The following is a 16,439-nucleotide window of genomic DNA, read 5'->3' on the forward strand; positions in this document are numbered from 1 at the left end:
TGCACAACTAAGGAACAAGAAGTTGTGGCTGCTGTGTAGAAGCAGGAAACTACTAACCAGAAGGCCAACTCACATCCTTCCGCAGCAGCAGTGTCCCGAGATTCAAACTTCATTGGATCTCCATATAACACAGCTCTATTGGAGTATGATTGTCACCTGGAGATCTTCGATACTATGTAGACAACCTGCAAGTTCTGGCAGCAAAGGAGTAGAGCAGCTACAGCTGTGCAATGATGCACAAGTGCTCATCAGAGCTCCACTGTGGAATACAGGCAACTCCAGGAACACCTGCAGCTAAGCCTCTTGTCACAGAGATCTGACTCCAATTCAGAGCATCTCTTTTGAATGCTCAAGCTGCTGAATTTGAGGCCTTTGGCTCAAATATGCAGAAGGTTCTCATCTGGCTTAAACGTATTGCTGGTGCATATTAAGACAGGTATTATGCAGAACTTCACAAATCTCACTATTACCCAGGGTGTGTTCCCTCACTGATCAATGGACATTGAGGTAGTACCCAAAAGCCGGGGTATATCTGGAATAAGTATGGATGAGGTTGTTGCAACATCTGGTCAATCCAGTCCCACTGCTCAAATGATAGAATAATAAAAAAAAAGTTTTATCTCAGGATATGAGCATCGCTGGCAAGGGCAGCATATATTGCCCATCCCTAGGTGCCCTTGAGAAGGTGGTATCAGGCCACCTTCTTGGACTGTTGGCAGTTCTTTTCCTGTGATGAAGGTTATCTGCAAGACAGATCACAGCAGATGGCACAACTCCATCACTGCCTCCTTGGTGGACCTCAGACAATGAAGTCAGCTTGGTTCTGTGGTTTTGGTTTCAAGCACTACTCCAAGCATTGGAGCAAAATCTAGACTTACAGGAAGTGCTGCATTCTCAGAGGTGCCCTATTGCAGATAAGATATTAAACCAGTGTCCCACCTGCCCTCTCAGGTGGACATAAAAAATCCATTGCATTATTCAAAAGAGGAATTCTCCTGGTCTACATTTATCCCTCAACCACTGCCACCAAAACAAATTCACTGGTTATTTAATAAAAGCAAAATACTGCGGATGCTGGAAATCTGAAACAAAAACAAGAAATGCTGGATTCACTCAGCAGGTCTGGCAGCATCTGTGGAAAGAGAAGCAGAGTTAACGTTTCGGGTCAGTGACCCTTCTTCGGAACTGACAAATATTAGAAAAGTCACAGATTATAAACAAGTGAGGTGGGGGTTGGGCAAGAGATAACAAAGGAGAAGGTGCAGATTGGACCAGGCCACATAGCTGACCAAAAGGTCACGGAGCAAAGGCAAACAATATGTTAATGGTGTGTTGAAAGACAAAGCATTAGTACAGAATAGGTGTGAATATACTGAATATTGAACATCAGCAAGTGCAAACCTGAAGAAAAACAACCTGAAAAAAACAGTGGGTAAGCAAACTGAACAAACTAAGATGAAATGAAATAAATGCAAAAAAAGATTGTAAAAATGTAAAAAGGAATGCAAAAAAAAGGGAAGAAAAAATAACTAAAAATGACTAAAAATGAAAGTAAAGTAGGGGGCTGTCATGCTCTGAAATTATTGAACTCAATGTTCAGTCCGGCAGGCTGTAGTGTGCCTAATCGGTAGATGAGATGCTGTTCCTCGAGCTTGCGTTGATGTTCACTGGAACACTGCAGCAATCCCAGGACAGAGATGTGAGCATGAGAGCAGGGGGGAGTGTTGAAATGGCAAGCAACCGGAAGCTCAGGGTCCTGCTTGCGGACTGAGCGGAGATGTTCCGCAAAGCGGTCACCCAGTCTGCGCTTGGTCTCCCCAATGTAGAGGAGACCACACTGTGAACAGCGAATACAGTATACTACATTGAAAGAAGTACAAGTAAATCGCTGCTTCACCTGAAAGGAGTGTTTGGGGCCTGGGATAGTGAGGAGAGAGGAGGTAAATGGGCAGGTATTACACCTCCTGCGATTGCAAGGGAAGGTGCCCTGGGACGGGGACGAGGTGGTGGGGGTAATGGAGGAGTGGACCAGGGTGTCGCGGAGGGAACGATCCCTTCGGAATGCTGACAGGGGAAGGGAGGGGAAGATGCGACTGGTAGTGGCATCACGCTGGAGGTGGCGAAAATGGCGGAGGATGATCCTTTGGATATGGAGGCTGGTGGGATGAAAAGTGAGGACAAGGGGAACCCTGTCACGGTTCTGGGAGGGAGGGGAAGGGGTGAGGGTAGAGGTGCGGGGAATGGGTCGGACACGGTTGAGGGCCCTGTCAACCACAGTGGGGAGAAATCCTCGGTTGAGGAAAAAGGTCATATCAGAAGCACCGTCATGGAAGGTAGCATCATCAGAGCAGATGCGTCGGAGACGGAGAAACTGGGAGAATGGAATGGAGTCCTTACAGGAGGTCGGGTGTGAAGAAGTGTAGTCGAGGTAGATTCACACCTATTCTGTACTAATGCTTTGTCTTTCAACACACCATTAACATATTGTTTGCCTTTGCTCCGTGACCTTTTGGTCAGCTATGTGGCCTGGTCCAATCTGCACCTTCTCCTTTGTTATCTCTTGCCCAACCCCCACCTCACTTGTTTATAATCTGTGACTTTTCTAATATTTGTCAGTTCCGAAGAAGGGTCACTGACCCGAAACGTTAACTCTGCTTCTCTTTCCACAGATGCTGCCAGACCTGCTGAGTGAATCCAGCATTTCTTGTTTTTGTCACTGGTTATTTATCTCTTTATTGTTTGTCTGGCCTTCTTGCGCACAAATTGGCTGCTGCATTTGCAACTACCCATCATAATAAATCACAATGTAAAGCTCTCTAGGACATCTTGAGGATGCTAGAGGCGCAATATGAATGCAAGTTCATTCTTTAGGCATACCTAGCTCTGTGAATATGGCTTCAGGCAATCTTTCTTAGGTGCAAGCCCATCCCTTCTTGCATCCTCTTTTTTTCACCTACAGAAAATGTCGAGGAGCCCTAACTGCATACCCATTTTAGGAAATTTTGTTTCAGCAAAGTATCTCACTTCCCCTTTAAGAAGTCACTTGCTGGACTGAAGCTGCACATTTCTTACCTTTTATGGGCACAGTGAGATCCCATCCAAAAGAACAAAATTTTGCATTTGACCTCCTTTTTATCAGATTTATATATTACCGATTAAAATGGTGATCTGTGCAAGAGCAATTTATGATGGTCAAGATGGCCAGCTGAAAACTGTGCAGGCATCCAGCAACTCATTGCACCCACCCCAAAAACCTGCTCCATAAATTTCTAAGTCATACATACGGTAGTTTAAGTAGGACTGCAAGAAACTCTAAGCATGGTTCTACAATGTCAGGAGCCAGAGGTGGCCTGGTAGTTATTTAACAAGGCTCAACATTATGATTCAGTGTGGTGGGGGGAGGGGGAGGGAGGAAGTGTCCTCTGGCCCTCTTGAACAAGTTAGTTTATCCACAATAGAGGGACAGAAAAGGAGACCAATTCATTCAACAAGCAGAGCAAAAATATTTAGACTAAAGCACTATAACAGTCTGAGAACACAGCATGAAAAAAAAAGTGAAACAGTTAAGAGCCAAAAAGTTTTTTTTTAAATCTTGTAACTGGAAAGTAGGAAGAGAATAGGAACGAGAGAGAGAAAGAGAGAGTTAAAACAGAAGTAATGCTGGTACTGAGACGCATCTGAAACACACTGTCAGAGTTTAGTAAACGGCTGCATCATTTCCTGGAATAGTTGAGTTTTGCTTTAAGGGCCTAGCAGAAATTTTACTTATAGCCATTCTCGGGCATGTTAAAGTATTGTTTCTCCATGCCTTTGTTTGACAAACAGAAAACTATCACAGCACAGGGCTATCTACAAACAAGCATACTGCATCAACTGACCTGCTGCTCTACATGGTCCTGTATTTTTTTTTAAATGAAACTTCTTATATTGCTGGTTTTCTGAGCCTAGCTGATTCTTCCACCCACTGCACTTGCCAGCATTCGTCAGCAATCACATGACACAATTTACTGCACTGCTGGTCGGGGTGGGACATCTGCCGAGGCAAAACAATACGCCCTCTGCTTCAAACTACAGCAGATGCCCAGAATCTGCTATGGTTTGAAACAGAGGGCTGGTGACTTACACAAACACAGCACAAAATCATCAAGAAATACTGACTGAATAAACTGAAATGAAAGCGAGAATTCTCTCATCGGGGCTTAGACCATCATTTGTGCCCGTTCACTCTTCCCTACACCCCAAAACAATTATCTTCTTTTATGGTTCAAAATCCTCTAAGCACCACTGCAATGAGCAAATACTAGGTCACTGTGCCTAGGGAAAAGAGAAAAAAATCCCACTACAGATTTAAAGGCTCAATTAGGTCATATTTGGGAGATGACACTCACATGACCCCTTGCAAACTCTCACCCCATATAAACTAACTGCCCAAGGCACCAGTGCCAGCTTTTAAATGTAACAATCCTCCCTCCTGTATGAACCATATTTTATCACCTTCCTTCTGCATCAGTTTTTTTGTTCACTTCGTTAATCTCAATTATTATACTCGTCATGTTCTATTCCACTGAAACATAAAAGCTTTCCTCAGACCTTTTGAGGTACTTTCATTGGAACAGAATTTAAATAAATTCTATATGCCAGATTTACACGGATTACAATAGTTAGCGTGGCCATAAGCTTTTAAGTATTGTGTAAAATGGTCACAATTGTTACTCAATGCCTGGCTGCAGTGCCTAAAAAGTAGTAGAATGTTAAATTATTCCATCATTTTGTTATGCACATATCTTGAATGGAATTCTCTCATTGGTGGATTTGAAGTAGGGTAGTCCCAACGCCAATAAAATGTGAAACTGTGGCTAACCCAATGCAATTCCCTCTCACAGGCCTCATTAGAAAGGTTTCACCCTTCATTGGTTTATTACCAATGAGAGAAAGGGAAATGCAGCTCTGCTGCAGCCTTTAAAACGCTTCAAATTTTGAAGGGCATCATCATCAAGAGATGGAAGAGTCCCAGAGTGATTGGAGGAGTTAGCAGAATTCAGAACCAACAGGTCTGATGTGTACTGAGGGCAGGAGGACTGCCCTCTAGAGTGTGATGCAGGCTATCTGGAAGGATATGCCAGAGGCAGAGGCAAATCAGTCCATCCTCCACAGCCCCAGGAACAGCCACAAAGTGCAGAAAGAGGTTCAATGATCTCACAAGGATGGCCAAGGGGTAAGTCAGGAATCTGGTGTCAATACACATCCTTGCCCATCACATTCTTTTACCAATCTCAACTTTTTTTTCCTGCCACAAGGGCTTCTGCTAGTCTTTAAAGACAATTCATTTAAAGAGATAGGCAACTTCCCCTCTATCATGGCATGCATAACCTCATGCAAAGCTTTCCATAACCTTGGGCAAGTAGCCCCTAATCTCATTATCCATACATGCCACCATGCAATTTTTATAACACTGCAATAAATCAATATTTTCAAAGACAAAAATTTACAATTTTTCTAAACCATACTATTACTGCTGCTAGGACATATAGGTAACCAATATCTAATATTCACTCAGTCTTACTTCACACTTCAGGTGTTGCTAATGCCATATACCTTTAGTTGATTAACTTGTTGCTGTTTAGCAAGAGACATAAAAAAGCAATAACCTCTGTAATCAACAGTATTATTTACTAAAATGATTACTGATCTATTGTAATCAGAGTTAGAATTTCATGGCTTTTCATTAATTGCCGCTGGGGATATGTTAAGGTAAGGATAACAAGTTGGCCTTTGTTGTTATTCCTTCAAAAAGCACAAATATAGGAGTAAAAATGCACTCTCCACATGACACCAATGCAGAAGAAGCAGAAATCATTGGTGTCACACCCAAAGTTAAACATTTGGCATTCCATTTTGTACACTTCCAAACTTCTGCAGCTTAATTGCAAACTCTGAGAATGGCACAGCAAAACATGCAAATACAAACAATCACAGTTTGCTGAAGAGAGTGGCCCCAACCTTGTACTTATCGGATTAGTATTTTAATATGAAAAATTAGACAACAGATTTGTCAAAGAGAAAAATCTCAGTGCACAAGCTGAATGCGTCAATGTAACTTCTGTCTTTTGCAATTTTCTCTCCTCTCCTTTTCTCCTGAAGGCATCAACAAGGTTAACATTCCATCAGAGATGACTCCCTCCCAGGATCTCAGCTTAGTTGTCATAAGAACATAAGAAATAGGAGTAGACGACCATATGGCCCCTCAAGCCTGCTCCACCACTCAATACAATCATGGCTGATCCTCAGCCTCAACTCCGCTTTCCCACCCGCTCCCCATATCCTTTGATTTGTGGAAACCCCCCCAAAAAAAAAAAAATCTATCTCAGCCTTAAACATATTCAACGATGGAGCATCCAGAACCCGCTGGGGTAGAGAATTCCAAAGATTCATAAGACTGAGTGAAGAAATCTCACCTCATCTCAATCCTAAATGATTGGCCCCTTATCCTGAGACTGTGCCCCCATGTTCTAGATTCCCCAGCTAGGGGAAACCACCTCTCAATGTCCAGCCTGTCAAGTCCCTTCAGAATCTTGGATGTTTCAATGAAATCATCTCTTATTCTTTCAAATGTCAGAGAGTATAAGCCCAATTTACTCAGCCTCTCATCATAGGACAACCCTGTCATCCCGGGGACCAATCTAGTGAACCTTCATTGTACTGCCATCAACAAGGTCATTCTTCATGACTATTTTTGTCAGCATTCACTTGCTAGCAATTCCAATGTTAAAACTATGAAGAATTAGCTACTGGGCTTAATACATTCAAGTCCAATTCTGTCCTCATCCAACATCTGTACAAGTTCACTTTCTAGCCTGGGGGACATCAGAAACTGATCATGGAGCAGCAACCCTGGTTGACTTTTTCTTTTCCACTCTCTTGCTCAATTTGTTTTGCAAATGCCACAAATTGGCTAAGATCAGCTAATGTTTCAATTAGTCACTGACCAGCTGATAGTGGCAGTGAGCTAACTGACAGTAGCTGAATTAGTCTGGTGCTGAAATGAATAGCATTATACGTTTGTGTGTCATGAGGTGTGTGAGATGTGGATTTGCACTAAAGATTGAGGGTATGCCCAATCTAAGCCACATTGTTTGTAAACCAGACAAGGAACATCCATACAGACAGTGAGAGCAAAGGGACAATTTATTTTCTCCACATCTATCCAAAACACAATGAATTATGTTGGTGTATAATGTGTCCTCCAGTTACTGACAGTATCAGTAACCATTAGAAGAAGAACTTGCATTGATATAGTATTTATTATGCACATGCAAGCCAGGCTGAGTGTCAGATGACTTTTGATCACTGACATCACAGCGGAACCAATCCTATCCTCACTCGTTCTCTAGACAAGAGAAGCAGAAACCCTAGCGGATACTGCTTCCTCCCTAGACCAAGGGGCACTGATGCAGAAGTGATACTAATATCACTGCCCTGGTTGAGATCAACCAGCTTATCAATAACCAGATACTGCACCTGGAAGCTTCTTGATCTCTTATAGGTGTGCTCTCAAAGATTTAGTGCAGCATAAAATGCAGCTCTTGGAGTTCACTAGAGCATTTTCAATCATGTAAATCATGATGCTAAGACCACAAGGCACTCTATTACTTTTGATGCAGATGCAAATTAGACTCCACTACAGTGTAAAAAACTAGAGTGAATTAAGCGCATAGAAATGCCCTCCAGCAATGTCTTAACTTGTCAACTTATCAGCAATATATCAACAATTGTTATTTGCTACACTGAATCAGGAAGCACAGTTATATAAGCCTCTGTTTCACAATTAATACAGAATTAAATTTTTCACAGTTTTATCATTGGAATCGCATGTAAGTGAATGGAGAACGATTCTTGGAATGTGGTAATAAACCTTGGCGACAAATGGCTCGAGATTCGGGGCACTTTTTTCACAGCCTGCACACAGTGTGAAGAAAAGAGATATTTCACCTTTTGCTGTGGGATTCATGACAGATCCAAGTCCAATTGAGAGAGACAATATAGTTGGAGTGGCAGGTGGGACGGGTCCACTACCTGTGAAAGAAAACTACCTGTTCTTGTCAGTATGACAATTCCCATGTCATTCCATTACCAAAATAGTTTATTTTCTCCCACAACACACAATCGAATACAACCGATTTATATTGCCATATTGTTATTCAGATGGAACAAAATCCCCATTTCTGGGTAATGTGTGTTCACTAAGAGTACAGAAACGTCATGGTAACATTGTTGTTATACATAATTAGATATTGAGGTATACAAATAGAGATATAAAATGAGTTGTTTCTATTTAACAATAAACAAATTCAACATTTCACATTTCTTTAAATGGTCATCAACCCGAAACTCTTTTTTTCTCCACAGATGCTGCCTGACCCGCTGAATATTTCAGCGTTTGCTCTTTTTATATTAACATTTCTTTAAAGTGGAAGATGAAAATGACTTACCTATATTCAGTAAACGTTTTACTTAACTGTCTAAATACTCCTCAAACCCAGGCCACATAGTGTTTGATGTCCCATTGCAATGTTCACCTGAAACTAGCTGATTATGGGCTAGTTTTTTAAGATTCGTGCCTTTAAAACTTTGCAGTTGGAATAGTTTTGAAAAGCTCCCAATTCACCATTACAAGAAAATGAATATGGTTATCGTGAAAACAGTACAACATTACTCCACTGTAGCAGTAGCAACTCAAAAATGTGCACAGATTTTAAAGTGTCAGAAAGTAACCAAAGCCATTTGTCAATCTGGAACATTTTCTTAAAATGTGTCATTTGGAGTGGTTGTCAACTAGAGGAGTCTGGTGGGTTAACTGTTTAATTTCTCTCAGCTTATATAAACCGTGCAAGAAAAGGCCTGGGGTAGATTTGCTGTATCCCAGGTTACTGATTTAAAGCAACCAAAGTTTTGCTGCTAAAGTCAGGTTTTTAAGGGCTTTAATTTCTAAAAAGTTTGTCTCATCTCCTTTCAGTTTCTCCCTCTGTTTTTGCATATAGCAATTATTTGTGTACAGCTCATTTGTACAGAGATGGGGCTCAGAAACACCAAGGACCTACAACAACAACTTATATTTATACTTATAGAAGCTTTTGCTATCCGTTTTTTATATTTTGCGCTAGGTTTCTTTTCTTTTGCTCTTTTTATTACTTTTTTAGTAACCCTTTGTTGATCTTTAAAAGTTCCCCAATCTTCTAGCCTGCCACTGGCCTTTGCAATATGGTATGCCTCAGTTTTTGTCTTTGTTATCCTTGCTTAGCAATGGATGTTTTTTCCCCCCTCTTACAATCTTTCTTCCTCTCTGAAATATATTTTATTTATTTATTTAGAGACACAGCACTGAAACAGGCCCTTCGGCCCACCGAGTCTGTGCCGACCAACAACCACCCATTTATACTGACCCTACAGTAATCCCATATTCCCTACCACCTGCCTACACTAGGGGCAATTTATAATGGCCAATTTACCTATCAACCTGCAAGTCTTTGGCTGTGGGAGGAAACCGGAGCACCCGGCGAAAACCCACGCGGTCACAGGGAGAACTTGCAAACTCCACACAGGCAGCACCCAGAATTGAACCCGGGTCCCTGGAGCTGTGAGGCTGCGGTGCTAACCACTGCGCCACTGTGCCGTTGGGAGGAATTGAATATCTCCTTCAACATCTGCTACTGCTCATCAACTGTCCTACCTTTTAGTCTTCCTGCCCAGTCCACTAGGGCCAAATCTGTCCTCATGCCTAAATAATTACCTTTGTTTAACTCCAGAACGCTAGTGGGGGACTCCAGTTTCTCGCCCTCAAACTGAATTTGAAATTCTACTATCACTCTTCCCTAGATGATCCTTAACTATGAGATCATTAATTAATCCCACCTCATTACACAATACCAAATCTACAATAGCCTGCTCCCTGGTTGGTTCTACAATATATTGCTCCAAAAAAAATCTCTATTACATTCAATGAACTCTCTTCGAGGCTACCCTTGCCAATATGAGGATGAGAGGATTAGGGAGGGAATTCCAGAGCTGAGGGCCTAGGCAACTGAAGGCATGGCACCAATGGTTCAGTGATTAAAATCCAGGATGTTCAAGAGGACAGATATCTTTGAGGGTTGTGGGGCTAGAGGAAATTAGAGATAGGGAGGAGCAAGGACATGGAGGGATTTGATGTTATTCGTGACTGCCATAGTCTAAAAGACTGGGAACATGGACAACATGACATGAGGAACACATCTGCAAATTACAGAAAAATGCAGGAACTACAGAGTAATGACAATGAAGGACTTCAATTATCAATGTAGGCAGGGATATTTATGATGTAAAGGGAAAAGTGGGGGATGAATTCCTGAAATATGTACAAGAAAACTTTCTTAATCAGTGTATTTCCAGACCAAAAAGCAAGCAGTGCTAGATCTAGATGTGGGAATGAACTGGGGCAATGGAGCATGTTTCAGTGGGACAGCACTTTGGAAATGGTAATCACATCATCAGGTTTAGAATAGTTATTGAAAAAAACAACATACAATCAAGCATAAACATACTTAACTGGAGGAGGGCAAAATTCAATCAATTGTAAAGGGATCTGGCCCAGGTGGACTGGAACCAAAAATTGGTAAGCAAAACAGTAACTGAACAATGAGAGGCCTTTAAAAGAAGGAAATGATTTAGGTATGGAGTAGACACATTCCACGAGGGGACAAGGAAGGAAATCCAAAGCTAGAGCTCCCTGGATAACTGAAGATATACAGATTAAAATTAAACAGAAAAAAAGAGGCTCATGACAATTGTACAGTTCATAATATATTGGAGAACCAAGCTGAACACAGAAAGTAGAGAAGAGCTAATAAAAGCAGTAAGAGGGACAAAGAGACAGTCTGAGAATAGATCAACAGCTAACTTAAAAAGGGAACACAAAAGTCTTTTATAAACACCAATAGTAAAATGGTAATCAACGGTGGGATCAATTAGGAACCAAAAAGTAGAAGGCATGGCTGAGGTACTAAATAAGTGCATTGCAAATGTCTTCACTAGAGAAGAGATTCTTCCATAGTAGCAGTGAACGAAGGAGGTGGTAGCGATATTGGATAGGATAAAAATAAAGAGGATGCACTTAAAAGGTTGGCAATCCTCAAAGTAGAAAGGTGATGTGGTCCAGGTGGGATGCATCCTAGGTTACTGAGGGAAGTAAGGATAGAAATTGCAGAGGCTCTGGCCACAATCCAATCCTTCTTGGATAAAGGTTGGATGCTAGAGGACGAGAAATATTGCAAATGTTACACCCTGTTCAAAAAAGGAGAGATAAACCCAGCAACTACCAGTCAGTCAGCCTAATAACTTTTAGAGACAGTAATCCAGGACAAAATTATTTAGCACTTGGAAAAGTATGAGCTAATAAAGGAAAGTCAGCATGGATTTCTTAAAGGTAAATCATGGTTGACTAACTTGATCGAGTTCATTGATGAAGTGACGGGAGAGTTGATAAGAGTAATATATGGACTTCCAAAAGGCGTTTGACAAAGTACCAGATAATAGACGGTTAACAAAATTAAAGTGTATGGAATTAAAGGGACAATGGCAGCATGGACACAAAATTGACCAAGAAATAGAAAGCAGAGAGTAGTGATGAATATTTTTTTTAAAAAAAGACGAGAGGGAAGTATACAGCAATGTTCCCCAGGGATCGGTATTAGGAGCACTGATCCTTTTGATATATATTAAAAGGACCTGGATTTGGGTATTAAGGGCATAATTTTGAAGTTGGAAATTGACACAAAATTTTGAAATGTAGTCAACAATGAGGAAGATAGCTACAGACTTCAAGAGGACATATTGGTAAAATGGGCAGATACATGGCAGATGAAATTAAATGCAGAGCAGTGTGAAATGATACATTTTGGTGGGAAGAATTAGGAGATGCAATATGAACAAAATGGTACAATGTAAAAGGAGGTGCAGAAACAGGGACCTTGGGATGTATGTACACAAATCTTTGAAAGTGTAAGGGCAAGTGACAAGACGGTTTTTAAAAAAAAGCATATGGAATCCTTGGTTTTATTATTAGACGCATAGAGCACACTGGTTAGACTTCATCTTCATATTTTGGAATGTATTTCAAGGCCTTGGAGAGGGTGCAGAAGAGATTTACTAAGATAGTACCAGCGATGAGGAGAAACTGGAAAAGTTAGGGTTGTTCTCCTTACAGCAGAGAAGAACAGCAGATTCGATAGAGGCATTCAAAATCATGAATGTTCTTACTGCATCAAAACCACTGGCAGAAGGGTCAGTAACCAGAGAAGATTTAAGGTATTTGGCAAAAGAACCAGAGGTGAGATTGTTGTGATCTGGAATGCACTGCCTGAAAGGGCAGTGTAATCAGATTCAACAGTAACACTAGAAAGACAACTGGATAAATAATTGAAAGGGGAGAAAATTACAGGGTAATGGGAAAGAGCAGGGGAGTGGGATCAATTGGATAATTCTACCAAAGAGAATTCTACAGGTCCAAGGGGCCAAATGGCCCCCTTCTGTACTGTATCATTCTGTGATTCTAACTCAGCTTCAATCGATCACTGACATCAAAAGCAGATACTGGGCTGTGCAATGATCACATTTAACTCAAATGCACCCTCAGTAGGATATATTAGACTTGGACGTGAACACATATTAAATCTACCTAAATAATTTTTAATGTCATCATGCCTCAGTGAATTTAGTTCTCCAATGTTTTATGGAAATGTGTTTAAAATAGTTTTCAGGAAATTGGACTTTCTGTGGCAACAACCATGTGAATTCTATTGCACTTATCAATCTCTTTGAAGAGCGCGTAAATCCAAAAGAAGTCTGTGCACCTAAAATTTTGGGAACAACTTTACACCCATTCCAAGTCTGTGTGAATGTAGGAAATTTCATCACAAGCTTTTAGGATGGGGGTGCGCAATGCTGATGGTGGCAGAGCATCAGGACAAATGTTGCAGAGAACAACCATAAATGATAGAGAAAGTTGGAGTGGAGTGTAACAAGGAGCATAAGTCAATTACACCTACATTTCCCGGTCTTTTGTGCTGGTAAGTGGCATTGCACTGCAATTACGCCAATTTTTTTGGGTGCAAGTTGACTGGAAATTCTGGGTCCTACTGTTCTTTCAGTCTTTTGTTCCAAGACATATCTGTTCGGAACCTTACTGCAAAACAATGTAGCACATCCAGTTGAAATTATACCCATGACGCTGTAAGCTTACAAAGCTGAACCCCAATCCACTGAGCATAAGATAACTCCCTCCTGTTTCAAAATGACAAGTGGTAAATTTGAAAGACATTTAATTCACTGTTCACAAATATTGCTTCTATGGGTATAGTGTATATACAGTGCTAGCTGATCACAACATTGTTCAGTTCTATTTAGCTGCTAACCTGGTCAACCCATTTAAGGGCAGTGCTTAAACACTTTGGCGAGGTGTTATAATGTACTATATAAATGCAAGTTTTTATTTTATTTACTGGTTGATTCCCTTTAACTGTGAAGATTCTCTCTTTAAAAACTCCATATTCTAGGCTTAATTCATTCATGGGATGTGGGCATGACTAGCCAGGCCAGTGTTATTGCTCATCTCTGACTGCCCTCGAGGTGGTAGTGACCTGCCTCCTTGAAGCATTGCAGTCAGTTTGGTGCAGGCACACCTACATGTTGTTACTTAGGAAGTTCCAGGATTTTGACCCAGCAATGATGAAGAAACAGTGATTTATTTCCAAGTCAGGATAGTGTGTGACTTGGAGAAGAACTTGCAGGTGGTGTTGTTCCCATGTGCCTGCTGCTCTTGTCCTTCTAGGTGGTATAGGTCACAAGTTTGGGAGGTGCTATCAAAGAAGCCTTGGGGACTTGTTGCAGTGAACCTTGTAGATGATACATACTGCAGATACAGTGTGACAGTAATGGAGGATGGGAAGCCAATCAAGTGGACTGCTTTGTCCTGGATGGTGTCGAGCTTCTTGAGCGTTGTTGGAGCTGCACTCATCCAAGCAAGTGACTTGTGCTTGGTAGTTGGAAGAAAGGCTTTCAGGAGTTGAGTCACTCAGCACAGAAAATCCAGCCTCTGATCTGCTCATACAGCCACAGTATTTATGTGCCTGGTCCAGTTAAGGTACTGGTCAATGGTGACCCAGGATGTTGATGGTGGGGGTATTGAGGGGAAGATGGTTAGATTCTCTCGTTAGCAATAGTTATTGCCTGCTACTTTGGTGGCAAGTAACATTTATGCCACACAGCACCCCAAGCCTGAACGTTGTCCAGGTCTTGCTGCATGAGGGCACGGACTGGTTCATTATGAGGAGTTGCAAATAGAATTGAACACTGTTCAATCATAAGCAAACATCCCCATTCTGACCTTATGATGGAGGGAAGATCAGTGACACAGCAGTAGATGATGGTTGGGCCTAGAACACTGCCCTGAGGAACTCCTGCAGCAACGTCCTAGGTCTGAAATATGCCTCCAAAAACCACAACCATCTTCCTCTGTGCTGGGTATGACGCCAACCAGTGGAGAGTTTTCCCAGTGATTCCGATTGACTTCAATTTTACTAGGGCTCCTTGATATCACACTTAGCCAAATGCTGCCTTGATGTCGAGGGCAGTCACTCTCATCTCATCTCTGGAATTCAGCTCTTCTGTCCATGTTTAGACCAAGGCTGTAATATGGCCTGGAACAGCATGGTCCTGGCAGAACCCCAACTGAGCATTGGTGAGCAAGCAATGTTTGATAGCACTTTCAATTACTCCTTCCATCATCTGGCTGATGATTTAGAGCGGCCTAATGGAATGGTAACTGGTGGGATTTATCATGTATCCAGTACACTCAGCCATTTCTTGATATCACGTGGAATTAGCTGAATGTGGGGATTTCAGGAGGAACTGAGGTGGCTCATCCACTCAGCACTTCAGGCTGCAGATGGTTGCAAGCGCCTTGTCTTTTGCTGGGCTCTGCCATCATTGAGGCTAGGAATGTTCATGAAGCCTCATGCTCCCATTAGTTGCTTAATTGTCCACCATCATTCACAACTGAATTTGTTGCTTGTGGGATCACTTAGCTGTCTATAGCATGTTTCTGATGTTTTGCATGCATGTAGCTTCACCAGGTTGCCACCTCATTTTCAGGTATGTCTGGTGCTGCTCCTGGCATACTCTCCGACACTCCTCATTGAACCAGGACCGGTCCCCTGGTTTAATGGAAATGGTAGATTGAGAGATATGCTGGGCCATGAGTTTACAGATTGCGGTGGTTAAACGGTCAACATAAAAGGAATGAAAAAAAAAACTGAAGTATAAAACCATGCCAGCTAATTTAAGATGGGTCAATGATACGAAGATTATTTAGTGCAGAAAAATGCCATTTGTACTGAACTTTAAAAGAGGTCCATAAGAACGAAACTCACTCGATCCCATCCACACTGTAAAGGGGTTTAAATGCAAACAGAAGGATTACTGCGCTGTAGTCATGTGAATTGAATCTGGATACAACATTAATAGTGCTTTGGACATTACTGAGTACAGTACCACAAGTTATATTAAACATTGATGCTGCAGCCCCGCGTTTAAATACAGCCGATAAGCCTGATGACTTGAATGTGAAGCCGGGGAGGGGGTGGCACTCCCGGGAGGCGGTCTCTCTGCCTTTAAGAGCACAATGTCCGGCTGGCTCAGCCCTCGGTTCCTGTCTTTGTGAGCGCGGAGGCGGGGGCTTCAGACAAGCGCGGCAGCCGCTGCAAGAAAGGCACCCGTAACGCAGATTCCTCCAGTGGGAGGGAGAGCAGCCGCACCGGGGACCACCCTCACCCGACCCGGGACTGTGAGGGTGGGCAGATAATGGAATTAGAGACATAAACAAGAAATGGGCTGGCTCCGCCACTTACTTTCTCCACCTCCGAGTGCATGTTGCTGCTGTTGCCGTTGCCACTCTTCGCTCTGTCTCAGGTTCTCACTCTGTTTGCTGGCGCTGACAGGAGCTTGTTCTCATGGTGTGGGACTGGGTGTGTGTAGGGAGAGGGGTGGGGTTTTTGTTAAATAAAAAGGCCGACCTTCCCCGGATGCCTGTCGGAACGAGCTGCCTGGCCCTAACCCCACCCTTGCGGCAACGCCCCGTCGCCGTATCGTGGAACACGCACTGCGGCACCGCCTCAAAGCAGCAGAGCGGCTCGGGCTATGATTCCTCAGGCAGAGCATCAGGGAGGATCCCATTCGCAATTGCCCAAAGTACATGCCAATATTAACATGGGACTAATTCCTCAAGAGAAAATTGGCCACCGAGAAAAATCTCCGCTTCTCATCCTCTTGCCTTCTTTCTCGATCTGATTTAACCTGCAGTGGAACGTGTAATTTAGTGGCCAACCTAATCAGGAACCGCCCTTGCCCTT

The 16,439-nt window shown here is 42.4% G+C and overlaps 1 protein-coding gene across 4 annotated transcripts in view; it reads right to left on the reverse strand.

Moving 5' to 3' along the window:
• LOC137377676 (Krueppel-like factor 12) overlaps window positions 1-16,158 on the reverse strand; it is a 206,511-nt gene extending 190,353 nt beyond the window's left edge. For 2 of the 4 annotated variants that reach the window (XR_010976459.1, XM_068047590.1), the window contains exon 1: window positions 15,939-16,158. Coding sequence is in view for 2 of the 4 variants with exons in the window: in XM_068047590.1 (XP_067903691.1) it covers window positions 15,939-15,959 (21 nt within the window). In the remaining 2 variants the exon portion in view is untranslated. Of the gene's footprint in view, window positions 1-3,878; window positions 3,981-15,938 lie in introns of those variants that run through there. The other 2 variants (XM_068047592.1, XM_068047588.1) reach the window with 2 other exon arrangements.
• Window positions 16,159-16,439: the final 281 nt, after the last annotated feature.

Source organism: Heterodontus francisci, chromosome 15 (assembly GCF_036365525.1).
Source record: "Heterodontus francisci isolate sHetFra1 chromosome 15, sHetFra1.hap1, whole genome shotgun sequence".
Taxonomy (NCBI): Eukaryota; Metazoa; Chordata; class Chondrichthyes; order Heterodontiformes; family Heterodontidae; genus Heterodontus; species Heterodontus francisci.